Source organism: Felis catus, chromosome B1, assembly GCF_018350175.1.
Source record: "Felis catus isolate Fca126 chromosome B1, F.catus_Fca126_mat1.0, whole genome shotgun sequence".
Classification (NCBI taxonomy): domain Eukaryota; kingdom Metazoa; phylum Chordata; class Mammalia; order Carnivora; family Felidae; genus Felis; species Felis catus.
The window spans coordinates 34793723-34817976 of NC_058371.1; the positions used below are offsets into that span (position 1 = coordinate 34793723).

The 24254-nt window shown below is 45.5% G+C and overlaps 1 protein-coding gene across 7 annotated transcripts in view; it reads left to right on the forward strand.

Moving 5' to 3' along the window:
* ENTPD4 (ectonucleoside triphosphate diphosphohydrolase 4) overlaps positions 1-21352 on the forward strand; it is a 43909-nt gene extending 22557 nt beyond the window's left edge. For 2 of the 7 annotated variants that reach the window (XM_023252477.2, XM_023252478.2), the window contains 8 exons: positions 489-548; positions 826-980; positions 2645-2811; positions 5984-6308; positions 8544-8629; positions 8846-8899; positions 9504-9665; positions 10860-15232. In XM_023252477.2, coding sequence (XP_023108245.2) covers positions 489-548; positions 826-980; positions 2645-2811; positions 5984-6308; positions 8544-8629; positions 8846-8899; positions 9504-9665; positions 10860-11082 — 1232 coding nt within the window. In that variant the 3' untranslated portion in view covers positions 11083-15232. Of the gene's footprint in view, positions 1-488; positions 549-825; positions 981-2644; positions 2812-5983; positions 6309-8543; positions 8630-8845; positions 8900-9503; positions 9666-10859; positions 15233-20739; positions 20793-21043 lie in introns of those variants that run through there. The other 5 variants (XM_045055386.1, XM_023252479.2, XM_023252483.2 and 2 more) reach the window with 5 other exon arrangements.
* Positions 21353-24254: the final 2902 nt, after the last annotated feature.

Consider the following 24254-nt stretch of genomic DNA (forward strand, 5'->3'; position numbering starts at 1 on the left):
AGGGCAGGCGGAATGACTAGGTCTCTGTGACGCCTTAAATCCAGGTGGAAATGAAAATGGGTAAAGACTGGATAGGGAATGTTGTAGAAAGAGAAATCAGGTGCGGCAACTGAGTGGAAATGAGAGACAAAGGAACAGGAAGAGTCAAAGTTACTTTGTTTTTAGAACCTTGCGATTGATAGGTTTAACTTGATAAAGTGAAAACTCCGTTATTTCAAAACAGTTTCAAAAGAAAACTAGCACTGAGGGAATTACATCTTTACCTGTGTAATTAATATGAAACTGTAAATTTTAAAGTTGAGAGGTATCAGAAAAACACCAGGAAAACATAAAATACATCAACAGGCATGCATTATTTCAGATGATGTTTTCCCAGGTTGTCAGGGAGTAAAGTAAATGAGTTGTTTGCACGGACTGCATCGATAAGAGTTGTACCAAGTATCTTAAAACTTTATTCTTCTTCTCTTCACCCTGTGAAATGTCTGTAGGTGTGTATGCTTGGATTGGCATTAATTTTGTCCTTGGACGATTCGAGCATATTGAAGATGGTAAGTATCATGTTTCCAACTAATGTGTCTGACTGGAAATGATGGCTGTTCCATCTAATCCAAAGGATAGAAAAGGAGCGAAGGCTTGTGACACAACTGAGTGTGTAGGAGCAGAGAGGGGGCTAACGTTTCACACCATTACCTTGACTTCAGGTGGGAGGAGTGGATTGCATTTGCCTAGTTAGGCTTGAAAGTACCATGAAAACAAGGGGACTCTTCACGGGGTCTCAGTGCTCTGGATTTGTTCTGTTCCGATGGCTGTTTTTGTTCTTTGCAGATGAGGAGGCAGTTGTGGAGGTTAACATTCCTGGCAGTGAAAGCAGGGAAGCCATTCTCCGTAAAAGGACAGCCGGTATTCTCGACATGGGAGGCGTGTCGACCCAGATAGCGTACGAAGTTCCCAAAACTGTAAGCTTTGCCTCCTCACAGCAGGTTATTATCTGTCAAATTTTCTTCTGTTTGCTTTGGTTTTCCTTTAACATGTCTCCATCCATTTTTGTTTTGTTTCCTGAGTCTGAACACACCCTTACTATGCTTGCTGAGGTCCCACCTTCCCGACCCAGGAGAAAGGAGTCAGGAGGAAGCCAAGCAAACCTCCGTTTGTGTTTGTTCATTGAAGTCGGCTGGTTTGTTTTCTGAACTTCACAGTTTTTGTTTGGTATAAATGTCAGTTACATGCTTGAATTTTTGTTTGTATTTTCTCTTCAATCACTTCTTTTCTCAACAGATATTGTAAAACTTAATGTAATGGCATCATATTTCTTAAGTTATAGTTGGGGAACGTGCTGCTTTTCTTTTTTTTTTTTTTAAGGCTCAGACAGCTTTTGACTTTTCTGGAAAGGACTGAGGTTTTAATGCACTGCTTGCACATTTCTGAACAGGGTTCCTCTGTTTCTCTCCATGCCCTTCGTGGCTCTCAGTCACTGCCTGTAGTTCCCCAGGTGGCTGGGCGGCCTTGTATAGTGAGCACCAGAAAGGTTTCTACATGTGTTCCTGAATTGCTACATGTCTTTGCGATTCTGTTTCCACCCAGCTATAAATTTCCACCAAAGCCTGGTTTCCTGCACTTTCCCGTCCTATAGTGTAGTGGTTTAAAAAGGCTGCAGCTGGACAAGTCTAGGCTCCCTCGTCAGGCTGGCCTCACTAGTTGTGTGACCTGATGCACGTCACTTAAGTTCTTTGAACTTGGTTCTTCATCTGTAAATGTGAATGCAAGTACCTCTCACGTGGGCTTATTATAAAGCTGAAATGCTCAGTGCAGATAGTATATCTAACGTACTGCCAGGCACCCAGTGTTCACTCACTAAATGTTACTGGTATATTTATTAAGCTCTTAAGAAAAATGCTTTGTAAATTCAAGTATTACAATTTGTGTTTCCTACTTCTCATCCAGGCATGCCTCTAGAAACTATTGCACTCTGTTAAAAGTCATGTTTTCCTCCTCAAGATAAAGCAAAAACAAAACAAAAACAAATAACATAGCAGGTTTGGAAAAAATACTGAAAACTCAGGGCTAAAAGTTTCCTGTGTATGCATCACCCAAAACAACCCATTGTTACCATTTTGTATTTCTTTTCATTTTTTTCCTCTTTATAGTTTTTTAAAATACGGTTGTTGTATAATTACTGTTTATACAATTTTGCATCGCTTATTGAATAGGGTGTATGCATGTTCCTCCATAAAATATTACCATAATTGATGAAACCCCTTTGAGGTTGTAGATTTAGATGACACCCAGTTTTTTTCTCTCACAGAATCACTGGGGTCATAATTGTGTCTAGCGACATTTCAACGGTTAGAATTATTCCTAAAGCATAGGCTTCCATAAGTAGGTTTTCTAGATTGGGGGATGTGAACTACATCGCTCACATCCCTTTACAGAAAGTAATGGTATCACAGATGTGCAGCACATCTGGAATTTCCTAAGTCAGAATTGTCATATTGAATTCAGAGGGATGCTTAGAAGGGTCCTTGGGAAACGCAGAAGCAGAAGCTTTTGCTGCTTTTAGATGACAATCTTTATAGATCTTTTTCACAGGAGGTAATTGTTATGGTATTGCCTAAAATATTAAAGTTTTTTATCCTTGCATCTGCAGGAAGAAGTCGCTAAGAACTTGTTGGCTGAATTTAACTTGGGATGTGATGTTCACCAAACTGAGCATGTGTACCGGGTCTACGTGGCCACATTTCTTGGGTTTGGTGGCAATGCTGCTCGACAGAGATACGAAGACCGGATATTTGCCAACACAGTTCAAAAGAACAGGTAAAGCACCTTCTGCTTCTCAGCGTTCACTTTCAGATCTCGGTCTCTGCTTGTAGAGCACCTCTCCAGGCAAAGCAGGGAGACCTCAAGCAGCAGAAGTGTGTCCACGCCGTCAGCTTTTGACTCCCCTGCTAGCTGAGAAATAATTGAAGGGGCACCGGGGTCCTGCCTTCAGTCCCGAATCCACACCCCCCTGGATTAGAAATTTCACTATTAACATAGTAGGAGTTTTGAGCCCTGGGTAGTGTATTTCACATTGCAGAGTCCCTGGGAAACTCAGTACCTGGGCTACTGCAGATGTCCTGGGGGCCAGCGGTATGTGACGATAAAATTGTCATTGATGATGGACGGGAATTATGTGTTGTTCTGGTGGTGTTCTGGAAAACCAGCCTGTGCAGTTATTTAGTGGATAAAACCATAGGACAGGAAGGTATTCAAGAGAAAGAAATGATCCAGAAGTCTAAGTTAGTGGTTTTAAACATTTTTAGCAGGGACACTTTTAAAAATGAGTTTATGAAGAATTCTGGTATCGAAGAAATATAAAACAAAAGCAATGCTTTATCAGTTTAAATTCATTTTATCAGTTTAAGTATATAGCAGTTATTTATTTGAAATCAGTTCATAAGAAGAGCAAAGCTGTGTGGATGAATAAAAATATCTGAAATTTGGGGTTATATAAAATATCCTATTAATTACTGTTTTGTTTTCTTTGTTTTCATGAGCAATTTTGAGGGGAAAAAAATCCTAGTTCATACAGATAAATGGTAGTGTATAGTTCTTGGTCAGTTTAATCTTAATAAGCCTGGGGAGGCCTGAACTTGAAGAATGACCAAGTCAGAGCCATTCAGTACCACACTTTCCAGAAATTCACATGTGTGAATAGGAAGAACAATAAAAACTTCTTCTTCTGCTCCAGACATTAATTGAGTGGTGTTAGTTAAGAGATGGGTAGTCCCAGGGCACCTGGTGGGTCAGTCAGTTAAGTGCCTGACTCTTTGTTTCAGCTCAGGTCATGATCTCACGGCTTTGTGGGCTCCAGCCCCACATCGGGCCCTGTGATGACCCAGAGCCTGCTTGGGTTTCTCTCTCCCCCTCTCTCTCTGCCCCTTCCCCGACTCACACTGTCTCTGTCTCAAAAATAAATAAACTTTAAAAAAAAGAGAGAGAGATAGGTAGTCACATAATTTCTTTTTAAGCGTGGTATATTATACGGTACATTGTGGCATAATTATTTTCTATAATAAATAGTCCTAAAATAGAAATATTTTATAAGTGATGTTTGAATTAGAACTTTGGAATTTTTTTTAATGTTCGTTTATTTTTGAGAGAGAGAGCATGACCAGCGAAGGCCAGAAAGCGGGAGATAGAGGATCCGAAGCAGGCTCTGTGCAGCGAACACAGAGCCTGAATGCAGGGCTTGAACTCACGAACCATGAGATCATGACCTGAGCGGAAATCAAGAGTTGGCCGCTTCACTGAGGCCACCCAGGCACCGTATGAATTAGAACTTTGGAGAAACACCTTCTGCAATGTTAATTTTTACTAATTGATTTTAATAAGAAACTTGTATAATGGACAATTCAGTGGTACTTCTTAATTTAGATATAGGGCAACTAAACACAGTAATTTGACTAGTCTTGGACTTTGATAATAATTATAAATGTTAGTCATCACTTTTTACATATGAATTGAGCCTTGAAACGCATCGCTATTTCTCTGCTATTAGTAGCAATTGAGTTTTAAAACTAAACATTTTTATTTAATGGCGAAGACCTTAACTTACTACATTCAAGTCCATCTTGAGTTGCCCTGAGTTTAGGAATAACCAACCTGTCAGTTGAGTGGCAGTCTCCGAAGACGTAAACAGCCTTTTTGGCCCATGTGGCATCACAGCATCAAACACTAACAGATCCAGTTGTTGTAAGCTGTTTTCTGCTCCTCGCTTGCTTAATGGTGACGAGCAGTGAGTACACATAATGGGATGACAGATGCAGGGAAATTTCACCGGGAAGTCGTGAGCATAGCGCATTCCAGTAGACAGTTAAGATTTCTTTTCCATGGGAATTCTCAGAGCCTGTAGTACAGTGGACACTCTCTTATCTACAGCAATTGGGATCAACAGTTGATTTTTAAAAATCAGTTAAAACCTGGGCTCCTGGGTGGCTCAGTCAGTCAAGCGTCGGACTTTGGCTCAGGTCATGGTCTCGCAGTTAGTGAGTTTAAGCTCCTCATCGGGCTGTGGTGCTGACAGCCTGGAGCCTGCTTTGGATTCTGTGTCTCCCTCTCTCTCTGGCCCTCCCCTGAGCGTGCGCGCACGCTCTCTCTCTCTCTCTCTCTCTCTCAAAAATGAATAAACTTAAAAAAAAATCAGTTAAAACAGAGGATCAAAAATCGAATCAAACCACAAGCATCTTATTTTAATTTATGTGTTCGTTTGCCAGTCTTTTGCTCTGGACTAAGGTCTTTTCTTAGGCTACACCCGTCATCTCTCTGGCATGCACCACACCTCATCTCAGTGTCATTTTGGCTTTTTTAAAGATACCAGGGGCTTAACAGACATTTGTAAAGGAATTTGATTTTTAAAGTTCCCACATTTCCCAATGTTTTTAAACCATGCTAATACTGAACTTGACATCAGTTTTCGAGCAACTTGCCTTTATTGTGTTTTTCTAAGGCATCTAATGTGGCTTGCATGGGGCCAGTTACTTCTGTCTATAGTCACTTTTCATCTCTGTATGATTACACCGGCAAGCTCTAGTGGCAGAACAGGGTTGGAAGCGACACAGTTGGTGGGCATTCAGCTGCAGTGAACTTTAGACCGAGAGGAGCTCCGGAACCGCAGGCACACGGGCCAAGAGTGCAGGCCGTGTGCCAGGGTACAGAAAGCTCTGGTAATCTGACCAGGTAGCTGTTTCACTGGACCCTGTTACAGCGTCTGCGTAGGTATCTGCTGTATGCACGTGTGGATGGGTGGTGAACCAACCTCCTCCAAGAGGGAGCTCGAGAACCTGTTTCCCTGACCTCGTTATCCCGGAACCTTTTCGTGTTCCCCCAGGACACCCTGCAGGGCTCACGTTCCACACAGCATGTCTTGAGAAACGCTGGCTTGCAGCCGCTGCTTGAAAACACGGTTTTCTGCCAGTCTCAAATCAAGTTTCTCTTTGTCCCGTAGGCTCCTGGGTCAGCAGACTGGTCTGGCTCCTGACACCCCATACCTGGACCCTTGCTTACCCCTGGACATTAAGGATGAAATCCAGCAAAATGGGCAGACCATGTACCTCCGGGGAACAGGAGACTTTGACCTGTGCCGAGAGACCATCCAGCCTTTCATGAATAAAACAAACGAGACGCAGACCTCCCTCAACGGGGTCTACCAGCCCCCCATTCACTTCCAGAACAGCGAATTCTATGGCTTTTCGGAGTTCTACTACTGCACTGAGGATGTGTTACGAATGGGGGGGGACTACAACGCTGCTACTTTTACTAAAGCCGCAAAGGTAACCTTCAAAGAAACCCTCTTCTCCTGCATGCTTTTGAGAGATGGTGTAGACACTGGCAGCCTGTGTCCCCCCCTTCACGTTTGGAGGCCCAGCCCAAGAGCAGGGGAAGGTGGAGGATGGAAGGCTGTAGTGCAACCTGTTGGGGATCCTGTTCCTTAGCTGAGCGAAAGAGGTAGTCCCGACAGGAGTCACAGATCTGCGGGGAGCCACCTGCTGCCCACCGCTCCGGGCACTGCTCTGATGGCCAGTGGCTTCCGGGTGACAGACTTGCATATTACTCTGTAGTAATGCCACTGGTATCAGGCCATACTCCTGCAGCCTTCCTGTCGCTTAGCTGCCGGGACCCCTGTTCTCTTGTTGGCCGTTGCCTTTCTGATGCTTTCCTAGGCTCTTTCCGGGGTTCCCTACCTTCGTACCCCCTAAACCTTGGTGATCCTGGACTTCCACCCTTGGAAGGGTGTGGACCCTCAGGCTCTTAGCTGGTCTCTTCCATGCTCATGGTTCGCAACTACTGCCCACCAAGAAGAGGCTCCAGCCTCCATGCCCGGTGCCTCTTAGATTTCGTGACCCAAAGCAAACCCACCATTTTCTCCCCGTGCCCTTCATCCTGCGATGTTGTCTCAGTTAATGGCATCCCTGACCTTCTGGTCACCTCTCAGAACTCAGGAGTTCCAGACTTCTCCCTACCATTCATTCCTCCCTCGCTGCACATCCCCCATAATCAGTCATCAAGCATGTTATTTTACCTGTATTCATTTCTCAAAGCCCTCCCTGCTTTCTGTCCTGCTCTCTCCGCCCTAGCGGGGCCTGCGTCTGTCACCCGCCCTACTACAGGAGCCTCCCTGCTGGCCTTCCTGCATGTGGTCTCCCTCTGTCATTCATCAGTCACGCCGCTCCCAGAGACAGACCTGTCTAAAGCACAAGTCTCCTCTCTATTTATTGTCTTCAGCGGCTTCCTTTTATACCAGGATAAATCACAAATGCCTTAGCGTGCCTTCTTCCCGGGGCCTCCTCTCCCGACCTCTCATGACCTACTCCAATCATAGCTACTTGTTGCCCTTGCATCCAAGCTACTTCCCATCTTGTCTTCATTCATGGTGTTTCCTCTGCCCTAAATGTCTGTCCTTACCTCTCACCCCAGACTGAGTGTTGTTCTGTGTTCCCTGGGGCAGTTTCACCATCTCTCAGAGCCTCAGTTTCTTCCTCCTTGAAATAGAGGTTGGAATCATAGCCATGCCAAGGAGTGGTCTTCAGTATTACACTCAGAAAAGGCCCTTAATGCTCAGTATATCTTAGTTATTATTATTACAGGGGCACCTGGCCGGCTCAGTTGGTTAAGTGTCCGACTTGGGGTTTCGCCTCAAATCATGATCTCACTGTTTGTGAGTTCGAGCTCTGAGTCGGGCCCCTCGCTGACAGTGCAGAGCCTGCCTGGGATTCTCCCTCCCTCTGTCTCTGCTCCTCCTGCGGCCACATGCCCGTGTGCTCGCTCTCTCTCTCTCTCTCAAAGCAAAAATCTTTAAAAATATATAATATTACAAATAACTTCAGGAAAAGATGGCACCTCTCTCCCTTCACCTAAAGACAAAACCTTCTGTAATCAGCTTGGTGTTCCCCGAGCCTTGCACTATGTCGCTTCAGACACAGGCGGCCACTCTGAACCAGCTCAGGTACCACTTCACTCTTCCAGAAGCTTACGCCAGTCTCAGGCAGTCACAGAGGGGGAAACTAAGCAGTTTGGAAGAGGCTGGTTGTGGGCAGGGAAGTTTTCTGTAACAATAACTTTGGCAGAATTTTAAGACAGAACAACCATGGTCTTTGCTGATCAGTGAGCATTTGCTGGGTTCACGGTACACATAGAGGTGAAGCTTGTGTTGCCTAATTGGAAGGATATGGTTGTTATGAATATGAATTTGGTAAACCCTTTTTATTTTTTATTTATTTATTTTTTCAACGTTTATTTATTTTTTTTTTTTGGGACAGAGAGAGACAGAGCATGAACGGGGGAGGGTCAGAGAGAGAGGGAGACACAGAATCGGAAACAGGCTCCAGGCTCTGAGCCATCAGCCCAGAGCCTGACGCAGGGCTCGAACTCACCGACCGCGAGATCGTGACCTGGCTGAAGTCGGACGCTTAACCGACTGCGCCACCCAGGCGCCCCTGGTAAACCCTTTTTAAAATGAAGAACCTGTTCACTTACCGGTGATTTACTTGGGGTGAAATTTCTTCCAGGATTATTGTGCAACAAAGTGGTCGATCCTGCGAGAACGCTTTGACCGAGGACTGTATGCCTCACACGCTGACCTCCACAGGCTAAAGTAAGCAGTGGGTGGCCGTCCCCAGGCGGTTTCAAGAAGCTGTGCACGAGTGTTGGCCCCTGGCTTGCCACACCCAGGCCCCAGTCTACTTTTGCATCCTCATCGGTCACTGTTTCCCCTTACCTACCCTGGGCTCCTTTCAGACAGGACAACAGCTACTTGTGTCCAAACATGTCTTACAGTGTTTTGTTCACTTTTGCTGTTCCTTCCACCTAGAGTTCCCCTGTCCGTCCCTTGCCTGTTGAAGTCCTGCCCAGACCTCAGAGTCAGGTCAGCACTGTCTCACGTCTTCCTCTGCCCCTTCAAGCAGACGCCACCCACCTCAGTCTCCAGAGCGTGCATTATGTCTCCCCAGTGGCATTTATCAAATTCTGCCTTATTTCTTAGTAACTTGGTGCTTTTCAAAAATCCTGTCATTATAAGTCATTTAAGTGCATTGGCTGTCTTATTACTAACTTAGCCCAGCACTTTGCAAAAAGTAAGTCTCTGATAAGGATTTCAAATCACAAAATAACAGAGCTGAAAAGGACCCTGTGCCTTCTCGTTTTATAATAAACTGAGGTCCAAAGAAGTTGGCACTTTATCAGTGTAAATGATCGCCTGAGGTAAAAATATGTCATGGCCATGTATTAAATCCTACCGAGACCAAGTTTCGTGAGCTCATTGATTTTGACAGGTGAATTATTTTGGGTTGTGGACAAGGGGACAAACCAAGTAAATCAACCGGAAAGGCGCACATGGGTGGTCCGGCTGCTCGATGCAGGCCTAGGGAAGCCTTTGCACCCGCGTTGGTCACAGGGGAAGGCCATTTCGGCGTCCGGTTCATTTTGACAAGCAAATGAATTCCACTTACGTTTGTGCTTGGTGTTCGTAGGTATCAGTGCTTCAAGTCTGCCTGGATGTTTGAGGTGTTCCATAGGGGCTTTTCGTTTCCTGTCAACTATAAAAACTTAAAGACAGCCTTACAAGTTTACGATAAGGAGGTTCAGTGGACCCTCGGAGCAATCCTTTACAGGACCCGGTTTTTACCGTTAAGGTACGGCTCTGAATTTGGTGACGAGAATCAAACAAAAGATGCTTTCCTGTGGTTATGATCAGCCCGGCAGCTGTGGTTTGTGGGCGTTTGGGGCAAGCGCTGGCTGTGGGCAGGACTGTGGTCAGTGAACTTTGACTTTGGTCTTCCCCGCAGTGCATCCTTCCCACCCCACCCATCCCGTCAGATGCAGCACAAAAGTGTTTGATTTTTCCCAAGTGTCTTTCCCTGACCCCTGCACGGAAGGGTTAGTTCTGGGGTTCTTCACCTTTATGGCTTTGGACTCCTTCTCAAAATACTGTTTTTAATGTATGAAGTCAATAACAGGTTACAGAGGAAACCACAGTATTGAAATATAGACATCAAATATATTTCTCAAATTTATCAAATATTTACAGAAAACGTATTGGCGATATAGTGATACGTGTTCTTTTTTGTTAAAACGTGAAATAACAAATCCGGGAGCAGAACTAGTGCTTCCTGTAATTTCAGTACAGTGATGTCAGTGATGTGTGTCGATGTCTGGAGGCACCTGCCAGCCCCCACTACGCCATGTGACAGCAACCTGTGAGCTGCCCCACCGTCAAAGCCACAAGCAGTGCCGACACTCCATAGCTTGTGGTCTGCGCTCGTGGTTAGTGGAAATGCCGGTCGGAATCGGGAAAATAAAGGTGGACGTTTTCCCCGTTCGCGTTCGCAGACCTGGCTGTCAGCTGGACCCACATAACAACCCTGGTGCACTCACAAATGAGGAGTTCGTTTTCGGGGGATTTTTTTTGTCCCCTTCACTTAATTGAGCATGTCCCAGCAATCCGTTTAGCTGGGCTAACCGCAAAAAAGTGTGAGTCGTGGCTGTTACTGCTCCCAGACAGGTGGTCTGATTCCACATTGGCGTCCAGCTCGTAGTGAAACCCTCGCAGTTCTTTTAAAGTTCTCTGATTTTTGACCCAAGTTACAGTGATGGTAGCTGAACGCACGTTCACGTGGTATCCTGTTAATATTTACAGCCACCCTCTGTTAGGCCAGGCGGCCTCCGTTACAGAGGTAAAGAAACTGAGCCCCGGAGACCGGGATGGCAGTTTTTGTCTCCGAGCGGAGCCCTAAATCCGGTTCCTCCGATAGGGCACGTGCCCCGTGCGCTGTCACATCGCGTTCCTGGCCTGATTCGCCCTCTTTGTTCTGTGTCCCGGTGCCCAGGGATATCCAGCAGGAGACCTTCCGGGCCAGTCACGCTCACTGGAGGGGCTTCTCCTTTGTCTACAATCACTACCTGTTCTCGGGCTGCTTCCTGGTGGTCCTGCTCTCCATCCTCCTCTACCTGCTGCGGCTGCGGCGCATTCACAGGCGGACGCTGCGTGGCGCTTCGACCACCACCCTCTGGCTGGAGGAAGGCCTGCCATCCCAGAAGATGGCCGCGTGAACTCAGGGACGGGAGTTCGAGAGCCCAGGAAGACTTTCTGAAGGAAAAGCCATTTTTGCCTCAGGGTTTCTCCTGCTTAATCTCTTTCGGCTTTGTTTTTGCTTTCCCTTTTTTGTTCCTTGCAACAAAAACAAACTCCGCTGTCGTAAGCTCTGCCTGTCCAGAAAGTGTTGCGGTTAGCCGTTCTGGATACAGGTTTAAGTGGAGGAAAAAGGGAAAATGACTTTGTTTTTGCTGCATAGGATACCGACTAAGATTTTTGGCTTTTCTCTGAGGGATGTTAAATTTTAAACAGCTGCACTTTGCCTTTGGAGGGAATGGCAAAGCCGTTTCCCATCAGTGGTGGTGGCACTGACGAGTGTCGCGTTCTCAGAACCAGAACCCGCCCGGCGGAAATCGCAGTCCTCTTTTTGTCCGTCTCAAAAGCTCTAAGCTGAAGAGGGTGGTGTGTAGTTTTCACTTACTGTTCAGGTCTGTCGCTACATGTTTTCTTTGTGGGCTGAAAAACTCAAAGCCATTTATACCCAAGACGGAGAAAGGCAGGCACCAGGAGGTAACTGTTTTAAAACTGATAGTCCTGGAAGATGTGAAATAACGACTAGAGCAGTGCACATGTGTGTGTGAGAGAGTGTTTTGTGTGTGTGTGCGAAAAAGTGAGAGAGAATGCGTGTGTGAGAGAAAGTATGAGAGAATGTGTGTGTGTGAGAGAGGGAAAGAATGTGAGAGAGAATGTGTGTGTGAAACAATGTGTGTGTGAGAAAGTGTGCGTATGAGAGTGTGGGAGAGAAGCGTGTGTGTGTAGGAGGAAGAGTGTGTGTGAGAGAGAGGGAATGTGGGTGCATGAGAGAACAACGCTAAGGGTAGAGGATGAGAGAATGCAGTGCTCTTTCTTTCAAAAGCACACACACTTCAAAATTTATTGTTTCATTTCTTTTTATGTAGAAAAATCCCCATTACCATTCATGCATTATCTTTCCTCACCACGGGTAATGACTTTCTCAGTCGCACCTTTCAGCAGCCTTAGAACATTATGTCTTTGAGTTGGAAAATCCCTCAAGTTTCACCGCTTTCGACACCATTAGAACTGGAGCTCGTGCCTACTGACAGGCACGACCGCATTTCTCAGTGGTACGTTTTTCCGGGCTTAATTGTGCTCTAGTTTCCTCCAACTTCGAGTTGGTGTTCCCCTCCTTAATTAAAAATGGTCTCAGTGGTTTTATTTTGGAGACCCCCATGCTTACAGGTTCTCTGTATTACGGCCATGATTGAGGCCATGGTTGTTAATACCACTGTAAATCCGGACGAAGAGAAGGGTCTGACTTCAACAAGAAATAAACTCACATTTTGAGAAAACGGGTTCGACATTTTAAACAAAGACCTAAAGAGGACAGTTGGATTGGTGTATGTGAGATCGGTGGTTTTACACCTATTCATTTTGTTTAGAAGCTTTGGGAATTCTCATACCTAGTTTTTTTAGGTGAAGTTCTTTTTATGAGTGTGTGTGTATGTGTGTGTGTGTGTGTGTGTGTGTGTGCGTGCTGTTTCTTAGAACAGTGAAATTCGGTTGGTTGGTAGCAAATGTTTATTTTGAGAACAATCAGCTGCTTTTTCAGACTTCGTTGATTAGAGAAAGGATTCAGATCCTGGAGCCCTTATTTAAGTTAGATTTTTATCTTGTTTATTATTTAAAACATGGCATACTGTATCTTGATGACTTGAAAAGATTACAAATGTATAAAAGAAACGCAAATTCTCTTACTCTGCTCTTCACAGTGAATATTCTAACAGTGAAAAAGTTATTGGTAGAATACTTGTCTCTGAGATCTACGGAAGGTTGGAGGAGCGGCATCCTGGTACAGCCTCTAATGTGTGTGGGGTCTTGTTTCAGAGAGGATGGAGGTAAATGGCCCTGTGAAAGGTCCAGCTTCAGAAACGCGGGTCTCCAGCTATTCAAGTGCTCGGTCCCTGGTAAACGCTGTCCCTTATCAAGACCCAGCCACCGATGAGCAGTGTTTTAGATACCCCAGGAGCAGAGTGAGCTGGCGTGCTCGTCCTTGAATCCTCTGACGGGGTTTGTTCTGTAGACTGTGGGTGGCATTAGCGGTGAAGAGGGAGTGTGTTTACACGCTAGCTTTTCTGCTGCCAACCATTGGGAGTAGTATGTGACCTGAGAATGAAACTTTTCAAATGCCTGGAGTATGTGATTTTTGCCTTTAAGATCAAGGCAAGGATTAGCCAGCATAGGCCCAGATTTAAATGGGCCTTAGTTCAGACTTCCTACCATAGATTGCCACTTTTTACAAAAAAGGGTGCCAGTGTGGCCCAGCTCGGTACCGTTTGGGAGGCAGAATCAAGACAACCAGTTCTGCTTTGCACCTAGCCTAGGGATCCCTCCGCAAGGACCTACCTCAGTCTTCAAAAGAAATCCCAAATCAGGGTTCCAAGGCCCAAACAACCTTATACTTTACATAGTTAAGTGCCCATGTTCCCCTGCCAAAGAACTCCCAGGAGGAGGGCTTGGCCAACTATTGGCCACAGGGAAAATCTAGAAGACCCTTGAGCTGAGAATGGTTTTTCAATTTTTAAAAGGTTGTTAAAAGAAAAAAAAGGGGGGGGGGAAGAATATGTGACAGTGTATGTGACCTGTCGAGCCTAAAATACTTATTAAATGTCCCTTTATGGACAGATGTCCCTTAAAGATGTTCACTGACCCCTGCGCCAACGACCCCATTCAAGAAAGCATACGCACCGCATTCTCTTAGTGCAGGAGGCTAGTTACCGTGTATGGCACAAAAAGAGCTGGGCAAGAGCTGACCAGTTTTCAATCCTGAAATATTTTGTGTGTACCAGAATTCCACTTCTTACCTTTCCCTCTAGATTATTTTCAAGATCCGTTTTCCAGTAAGCCAGCAAACATGCGTCCCCCCACGGGTTGAAAAAGTGCTGTTCAGGAAGGAGGGCTTGCTGAGTTACGTTGAGAGGCCTGCATTCTCCAGAGGATCTCACGTGGGTCTTTCTGATGCAGGGGGGGCCGGGCTGAGAGGCAAGCACGGGAGGAGCTTATTAATTCAGGAGAGGAGTTCATAGCAATTAAGGGCTGGCCAAGAAGGCAGGGAACTCAGAATACTTGGAATAGAAAGCAAAAGAAATGGCGCCCGTGGGATTTTCCGGCAGCCTCGTGGAAGAAAACGCCGTGTCGAGCCTTGCTGGGAGTGTCGCTACAGGAGACGCTCTCCTGTCGTCACACTGTGCGCTGCTGCTTTCCAGACCTCCGAGGATGCTCACAGAGGTCTGGCAGTCCATTGAAGGACATCACAGTAACAGTACAAACATACCCCTTTGTAACCAGTGCTGCTTGCATATTTTCACCCTCAACTGCTGGCCTTGGCGCTCCCCAGCCTGGTGGGGGGGGGGGGGTGGTAAGCTGGAGAGGCTGTGTGTGGCTGCGCCTGGCCCCCCTGGACGGCTGGGAGGGTCACTTGTTCACACCTGCACACTCAGGTTGGCAACCTCTTAGATGGACAGATATTTAAACATCAGGCCTGCATAGAATAGTTTTCCTTAGAAGAAGCATGCATCAAGAAGCTTGGAAAGGCAAATGTGTTTTCTAAGCTTTAAAAAAAAAAAACATCAGCTTTAGGGTTTTGTGTGATTATGTGCAGTGCAGCAAAACTACCGACACGTAAATTATTTAGCTATTTACTTCTACTTGAGTGTTTTCTTTTTTATGGTACTGCTTTTCCGGTTCAGTAATGAATGATGTGCCCCACCAAGGAAAATTCTTTGTTCTGTCACTGAGGTGATCTTTTACAGTTAGGAATTACAAAGACTAAGGGAGATCTTTAAATGTTTTTTTTTTTTTAATTTCAATGATGCTTTCCATTCAGGATAAGGATAATGGCCTTTGGGGTGCTGTGGGCTCCGATGAGTTTCCGTATTCGGCAGCCTCGTGTTGCCACACTCGCACACAGAAGGGTGTGGAGAGCCAGTAAAATGAAAGCTCGTCCGCTGGCCCACAGACCCTCTGTGAGCTTGCTTTCTTATGACCGAAGTAGGTTTTCCTCTGGTGTTTGAATCTTGTCACCTGTTAGAATGCTTAGTTGAACTGGAGTCTCAATTCGGTACAATAAACGGTCTGAGTCTCACTGCACACCCTGCATTTGCTGTATTTACATGCATACAGTGAAGCACGCTCCGTCTGTGTTCTGGAGGGAGGGGTCTGCGTGTCCAGCAGCTCACAAGCCAAATATTTCACAAGGAGAAATATTTACCAAGGTGTAATATCAACCCGTGTGTCAGTAGCAAAGGCCATTCGGTGCCAACTGTTAATAAGGTTACCATTTTAAGATATTAACTATAGGGGCGCCTGGGTGGCTCCCTGGGTTAGGTGTCCCAACTCTTGATCTCAGCTCAGGTCTTGATCTCCGAGTTGGGAGTTCAAGCCCCACATTGGGTGTGAAGCCTACTTTAAAATAAATAAATAATAAATAAAATATTAACTCTGAGTATAGATCAGAAAACTAGAATTAATGAACTTTTATGTATTTTTTCTTATAAATAGTGAAATCAAATGCTAACCTTACATTACACGGTTCTGCAATTAGATCTAAGCTTAAAAGCATGGGCTCGTTTCCAGAGAAATGTGAATCTCCGTGTTTATGTTACTAACAACTATTAGAAACTACAATTCTTTCAGCTACTTGAGACTGTATAGAGGTTTACCCTGGGGTGGGAGGAGGTGAGCCCAAGCCATAACCCAAAAACTGATGATGGAGACAGGTGGAGTGGGAAGGGGCCAGCTGTTAACAAAAAGAAGAGCCTAAGACATATGTATGGAAGGGTGTGAGGGAATAGCAGAGCACAGTGGGAGTTCAGCGTGAGCACAGAAGCACGGTACTTGGAAGGCAGAAAGAATGGGATGATGAAGTTGAAAGAGAACTTGCTTAAATAATTTCTGAGGTAGGACAATAAATATAGGTCTTTGGGCCTGAGGGCAAATAAAATATTTAAGGCATCTAAAGATGTCTAAATTTTACTCCACTTGATTGACGAGAAGTAAGTACCTGTTTCCAACAGCTGCCCATGTCAACAGGGCTGAAAGGCCGTGGTTTGGGATTTTTGTTTATTATCTGTTTCCATTTGCCCCACAAATGTGGAATGCACGGGAGGCTTTTTTTTTTTCCACCCTGAAATGCTAATGGTTTGCACAGAGGGGTTCTGGCGCTCACACTGGTCTGGGAGCAGAGACTCCAACGTCATCTGTATCGGAGTCAGACTGTCTTCTTATGGAAAGGTCATCAGAGGACAAAGCAGTGCCCCTTCACCCCAGTGGCCTGCATGGCAGATTCTGCGATTTGCCTGGAGCATCAGCATCTGCGTGAAACCCAACACCTCGAGGTGTCCCCCCAGCCCCACCTGGGAGGGGTGTGATGGGAGCGCCTGATGGCCTCAGCCTGCCATCCCCCTCTTCTTAACAAAAAAGAAGTGACCGGTTGAGGCATTTCCATTTGTTCTTAAGAAGGTGTTAGTTCCCCCAGCAGTGTTGCCTCTTTCTATCAATATATCCATTAAGGTTGACTAAGCCCTGCCTCAGCCAAGACAGCGGCTTTGGCCTCCTATCTTTGCCCTTCACCCTTGATCCTGTTTGGCAGGTGAATTAGCTCTGGGCTCCAGACTTCACGGCCGCTTAAACGTTTCTGTCAACAGCCTGTTGTGTGTACGAGACCCAAATAAGAAAACCCAGCCTGCAGAAGGATTTCTGCCCTGAGAAAAATGCTGAAAGCCCCTCACAGAACATAATGGGGGTAGTCGCAAAAGACAGGCGGCTTGTCTAAATGCATAAACTCAACGAAATGGAGGGAAAAGGAGACACTTTTTTCTTCCTGAAAAAAGGAGAAGGGGGAAGGAAGAGTTGGTCTGTGGCCAGGTCATGAGTGCCCTCCTCATTCCCCGTGTGGGACTTACTCTGTCACTGTATTATGATTTCTAGGAAGTACCCAGGTCTGTTCTCACAGGTTTATGATTGGTAGGGTTTTTTTTTAATTAAAAGCTTTTTAATGTTTACTTATTTTTAAAAGAGAGAAACAGAGTGCAAGCAGGGGAGGGGCAGAGAGAGAGGGAGACACAGAGTCTGAAGCAGGCTCCAGGCTCTGAGCTGTCAGCAAAGAGCCTGACACGGAGCTCGAACTCACGAACCATGAGACAAAGTCAAACGCTTAACTGACTGAGCCACCCAGGTACCCCTGAAGTGGGCAATTTTGGAAAGATGAATCATACTCGTCCTGCCTGTGATTTCATGGCCTCAACTCCAGGAACCACACCCCACACTTTCTCCTAAAATTCCATCTTTTCCACCCGGCACAAGCTTTATTACTTACATTTGAGATTAAGACTGAGACACTTAAATGTTTTTTTTTTTTTTAAGTTTATTTTGAGACAGAGACAGTGTGAGTGAGGGAGGTGCAGAGAGAGAAGGAGAGAGAGAGAATCCCAAGCAGGTTCTGCACTGTCTGCAGAGCCCGATGTGGGGGCTTGATCCCACGAACTGGGAGATCATGACCTGAGCTGAAGTCAAGAGTCAGACACGTAACCTACTGAGCCACCCAGGCGCCTCAAGACACTTAAATAGGTTCTACTTAGCCTTGTTATTTTATTTTGGTCATGGCAGCCCAAGAAGATTTTCTGGAACTTCCCAGCCATTCTCCATTCTGTTCAAATAAACATGTTTAAATTACCTTCCACCTTTTGTGGCCCTGTGGTCCATCAGTGAGTGTGTCTGTTCCACCCTGACGACCCTCCTTGCACATGGATCGTGATGCGTTTACTTCACGTATTTGTATATTTAGAACTGATCGAACAAAGAAATATTTTGTGGCGTATAGTTCTTCCTCAATATTTGTTCTAATCAAAATCTGGTTTCTTGGTCACATGACCACTTCTGGGTGTCTACGGCTTGTGAAGCAGCTCTTTTTACAAAGCTTTTATTCTCCGTCTGCTTTCTTCTTTCAGGATGGCCGAGCTCTGCTCAGTTTTAGCACCACATGCAGCGTGATGTGCCAGGTGAAATGGGGTCCTGGGCCTCTCTGGAATCTGTCCACTTCCTCCCACCATGAAGTTTGCTAAGGGAGTGTTGCATTTTATGGCTATGTTTAGCAAAACTTAGGAAAACCAAATTTACTTCAAGTGCCTTCCTTTCTTCTCAACCTAATCACTCCTTGAAGAAAAGGAAAAAGAAACCCCAGAATCAGGTAGAAATGAATAGGGGCAAACTTAGATGGATGTTTCCCAAAACCCAGCATAGAGGAAGGTAGTTTCTGTATATTGATCTTGTTCTAAGCATAACTTCAGAATTTTTTTTTTAATTTTTTTTCAACGTTTGTTTATTTTGGGGACAGAGAGAGACAGAGCATGAACGGGGGAGGGGCAGAGAGAGAGGGAGACACAGAATCGGAAACAGGCTCCAGGCTCTGAGCCATCAGCCCAGAGCCTGACGCGGGGCTCGAACTCACGGACCGCGAGATCGTGACCTGGCTGAAGTCGGACGCTTAACCGACTGCGCCACCCAGGCGCCCCCAGAATTTTTTTTTTTTACTCTAAATTATCCTTAAAAGTCGTCACCTTTTTACCCCTCCCCTCCCCCGCAGAGCACCCAATGTAAGCAAGAATGGATTTAGAAACATCAGAAGTAAAGATTTCTGTTCAGCAGCCATCACAATCAAAGCTAACAGATGGCAGACTAAGAAGGCATTTGCAGTGACTCAAATTGACAAGGGATTAATATATGTTTACAAGATTTCTTGCGAACCAGGGAGCCTGGCTGGCTCTGTCAGTTGAGCGTCCGACTTCGGCTCAGGTCATGATCTCCCAGTTCATGAGTTCAAGCTCCCCGTCGAGCTCTGTGCTGATGGCTCAGAACCTGGAGCCTGCTTCAGATTCCGTGTCTCCCCCTCTCTGCCCTTTCCCCACTCATGCTCTGTCTCTCAAAGATGAGTAAACATTAAAAAAAAAAAAAGATTTCTTGCAAATCAAGAAGAAAGGAAGAAGAAAATGGGCTGTGGGTCTTAGTAGATGGTTCACAGAAGGGCAGACCCAAGTGGTTAACAAGAGATCAACGAAAGAGCCAGAGAAAATCAAATGAAAATAAAGAGCCCCTCAAATGCCAAACTTTAAGTGTCGGCAGTGATGTGGGGACTGTGACTTAGGTATTAAACCACTGCAGGCGCTCTAGAAAGTGCTTTACAGTTGGTGGTGCTTATGTCCAAGTGCCAGTGCTCCCCAGGGAAATGTCCGCCTGGGGCCACGAGGGAGGTACAAATGGATGCTTTCAGCAGTGTTACTCAAGTGTCTGTTGTTGGAGGCAAGCAAGGTTTTGGATAAGTGAAAGGGGCAGGTGCCTACTGTGGAATACTGGGCAGCTGTTAAAATCAATGAACCAGGGGCACCTGGGTGACTCAGTCCATTAACACTTCTGACTCTTGATTTCGGATCAGGTCATGATCTCGGGGTTGTGGGATCGAGCCCCGCATTGAATCAAGAGTCAGATGCTCAGCACGGAGCCTGCTTGGGATTCTCTCTCTCCCTCTCCCTCTCCCCCTCCCCTGCTCATGTGCTCTCTTAAAAAATAAACAATGAACTGGAGGTAAGTACAGCAACATGGATGGATCATAGAAATAGTGTTGAGCACTTAACAAAGAAATGTGTAGTATAATGCCGTTTATGTAACTATGGCACAAAATACTGTCACGAGGGAACACCTCTTGTGACTGTGCAACATTAACATGCATGTTGTGAGGACACAGATTGGTTATGGAAGGAGGACAAAGAATTGGTTATGGTTTTAGGTTGACCAACCACACCTATTTGCCCAGGTCGTTCCTGGTTTTTCATACTGAGAGCCACACGTCCCAGTAAAACCTCAGATCAGGGCCAACACGGATGTCCACTCCCACGCTGTCCTTCAACATGGCAGCCTTAAAAAAAAAAACTTCCACAGAATCCAACCAGTTGGCTCTCCATTTCACTCAAGGGAAGAACCAAAATTTTTATAATGGCCTATAAGCTGCCTGATATGCTTGTCCCAACTCCGCACCTCTCTGACCACTGTTAAGTTCTCTCTCTGACTCTCTCTGCTCCCACCCCACTCTCCTGAGGACCTTCAATGACAGCTGTCCCGTGAAGGGCCACCTGGCCACCTACTTAAAACTGACTTCATCCCTCCCCAGCACTTTCCAGCCTCCTTACTTTGCTTGCGTTTCCCCCCATGGTACCACCTTCTAGCATACTGTACATTCATTATATGCATTGTGAATCTCTCCACTAGAGTGCAATCCACAGGGACAGAAGGTTTTTGTGTTCATTTTGGTGTTCTATCCCTGGTGCCTGACACCGGGTATGATACACAGTAAAGGCTCAATAAACATTTGTGGAATGAAAGAAAAGATCCTTGCAGGAAGGGGTAGCTGTGGGCTGAGAACTGAGAAATATGCTGAACACTCGTTCCTTTACTGGAGGGAAAGAATGTGCTTCCTGTACAGAATCATCCAAAAAGCCTAATAATGGTCTGCGATGTGCCCAGCAGGCTGTTTAAACACTTTATTAGTGTGCGTAATCCTCAAGACAACGTCATGAGGAGGTGCGTTTATTATTCTCCTTTTATAGGTGGAGAAACAGACATGGAGAGGTTACATAACTTGCCCACGGCTACACAGCTCGTAAGTGTGGGGCCGGGATTTGAAATCTGGCAGCCTATTCTAGAGTTCCACTAGCCAATAAGCCAACGTGGCCAGGCCTAATTGAGAGGGGCTGTAAGTGCAAAATATATGCCAGATTTCAAAGACTTAGCACAAAAAAATCAAATAAAAGGTCTCAATTTGTTTATATTGGTTACATAAGACAGGGTAATATTTTGGCTATGTTGAGTTAAATAAAAGATTAATGCCACCTATTTTTACCTGTTTAATAGGGACGCTAGAAACTTCAGTTAGACCAGCAGCACCAGTATCTCAGAGGCCTGATAGACGTGCCAAGTCTCAGGGCTGGACCGAGACCTCTGGAACCGGATTCTTCATTTGACAGGGTCTCCAGGTCATTGGACAACGTGCACTGAAGGTTGAGAGTGCTGCTCTAGACCAGGAGTCAGCACAATTTCTCACCAAAAGGCCAGATAGTAAATACTTGAGCTTCACAGACCGTAGGACTTCTGTCCAAAACTTACTTCACTCTGCTTTTGTAGTGGGAAATGTGTCACAGACCATATGTAAATAAATAGGTGTGGATTTGCTCCAAAATTTTTTTTTTTCTTTACAAAAAGGCAGTGGTAGGCCAGTCCTTCCCATAGGCTGAAATTTTCCAGCTCCTACTCTAGACCCTACGCTGTGCTGGGGCTAATATTAAGAAAACACGTCCTGCCTCCAAGATCCCATTCTCTGCCTTTCATTTCCTTCCAGACTCTGCTTGAGAGTTACAGCCCCTGATTTCTACTTCCTACCAGGTGTTACTTAAGTGTCCCCAGGATCCTGAAACTCTTGTCTGAGTATGAACCCCTCGTTCCCCATACTTCCTCTCTCTATGCACCACTTTAGTAACTCGGGCCAGAAACCTGGAAACATTCTACGTGATTTCTTCCTACGCTCTCTCTCCATCTAATCAGTCACATTCAAGTGTCAGATCCACCATTTTTCTTGGATAAAACTTTCCAGGTGCAGCCTCAGTCATCCCATCTGGATAGTTTCCCCCTAGAGCCTGAAGGGGGCATCCCCTGATCAAAGACGCCCGCTGAGCAGCTGCCGAAAGACATGTCGCCACCTGGTGGCTGCTCTAACTCCCATGCTCTCTGTGTGAGAACCTGAACTTCCCCACTGAAGAAGCTTTGTATCCTTTGCAGCATAATCGCCTAAAAGTACTCATTTTATCGGTGGAAATCCAGAAATGTGTGAATTGTACAAAGTGATAAAGATAATACATACGAAGTTTTCCAGGCTCTCGCTTTGACTCCACTGTGAGTAGGGAACCAAAAGGATGTGATCATGCGACCAGGTAGTTCCCCAGTTCCCCGGGGATAATGCTGGGGGTTTTCTTTTTTTTTTTTTTTTTTCTTTCTTCCTCCCTTTCTTTCTTTCTTTTTTTCTTTTTTACTTGAGAAAGAGCACGAGGAGGGGACAAGGGTTGAGGGGGAGAGAGAGAGAGAGAGAGAGAGAGAGAGAGAGAGAGAGAATCTTAAGCAGGCTCCACGCTCAGTGTGGAGCTGGATGCAGGGCTCCATCCCATGACCCTGGTAGCATAACCTGAGCTGAAATCAAGAGTTGGCCACCCAATGGACGGAGCCACCCAGGCGCCCCCACACTGCTTGCTCGCCAGAGAAGATCTGGAGAGCGGAGGCTGAGCACACGGACTCATCCTTCACTCTCACACAAACGAGTCCTAACCGTGGTGATGAGGTGTGAACGTCAGGCCTGCAAGAAGTTCACTTCAGATCAACCCCTTGGAATAGCAGGCACGTTAGATTCCAGCGGCTGCCCTAACAAATTACCACAAACTCGGGTGGCTTAAAACAACAGAAATTTACTCTCATGGTTCTGAAGGCTGGACGTGCAAGGTGCTCACAGGGCCACACTCCCCACCAAGGCTCTGGAGAAGGGTCTTCTCCCTGGCTTCCTGTGGTGGCCCACAATCCTTGGCGCCCTTGGCTGTGGCAGACATCCCTCCAGCCCTGCCTCTGTCTTCACATGGCCTTCTCCTCTGGGTCTCTTCTGTGTCTTCAGATCTCTCCTTAGAAGTACACTTATCATTGGACTTAGGACCCAATACAGTCACATTTTAGTCCATCCCATCCACCAAGACCTGATTTCCAAACAAGTCATGTTCACATGTCCCGTGTTAGGACTTCATATCTTTTCAGTGGACAGAACTCAACCCACAACAGCAGGAGATTATTTATTAAGCATCTTCTAGAAAGAAAGGGTTCTTGAAATGACATGGGTAATTGGACCCCTCAGAAATGTAGGGTAACCAGTGTGAGAAATGGGCAAATTTGCTATCACAGTAGATTTTACCACACTTTTCCTAGTTAATAGATCAAGCAGCAAAAGTCAGTTTACTACACTTGAATAACATACTAAGCAAACTTAATAACTGAACATTTATAGAGCACACACTTTTTAAGCACAGGTAGAACATTTAAAAAATTTAAGCCTAACAGGGACACCTGGGTGACTTGGTAGGTCAAGCATCTGACTCTTGGTTTCGCCTCAGGTGATGATTTCATGGTTTGTGAGTTCAAGCCCTGCATCAGGCTCTATGCTGACAGTTTAGAGCCTGCTTGGGATTCTCTGTCTTCCTCTCTCTCTGCCCCACCCCCACTCATTCTGTCTCTTATCAAAATAGGTAAATAAACTTAAAAATGTTTTTTTTAATTTAAGCCTAACAAATTTTGAGCAATTCACTTCACACTGACCGTGTTTTCTGACCACAATATAGTTACATCAAATTGATAGCAAAAGATAATTTTTTAAGCTCTTAGTATTTAAAAAATTAAAACATAGGGGCGCCTGGGTGGCTCAGTCTGTTGGGCGTCTGACTCTTGATTTCAGCCCAGGTCATGATCTCATGGTTCGTGGGTTTGAATCCCAAGCAGGCTCTGTGCTCTCAGAGCAGAGCCCAGCTTGGGGTTCTCTCTCTCCCTCTCTCTCTCTCTGCCCCTCCTCTGCATGCACACTCTCTCTCACTTGCTCACTCTCTCAAAATAAATAAACTTTTAAAAAAATTAAAACACATTTCTAAGCAACTTGTGTGCCAAAGAATAAACCATATTAAGAATTAGAGAATAATTAGAACTGACCATTGATGAAATACTACATCTGAAAACTTGCTGGGTGCAGCTAATGTGCTTAAGAAGAACATTTATAGCTATAAAATGTACATATTAGAAAAGCATAAATGGCAAAATTTAATAAATAAGTAGAAAAAAGGATAGCAATGAAAAAAATAGAGTAAGGCAAATAATAAGCATAGAAATAGAGGATCAGCAAAACCAAAAGTTTTTACTTTGAAAGCACTGATAAAATGGGGACGCCTGGGTGGCTCAGTCAGTTAAGCATCTGGCTTCGTTCGGCTCAGATCTTGCAGTCTGTGAGTTTAAGCCTCACGTCAGCCTCTGTGCTGACAGCTCAGACCTG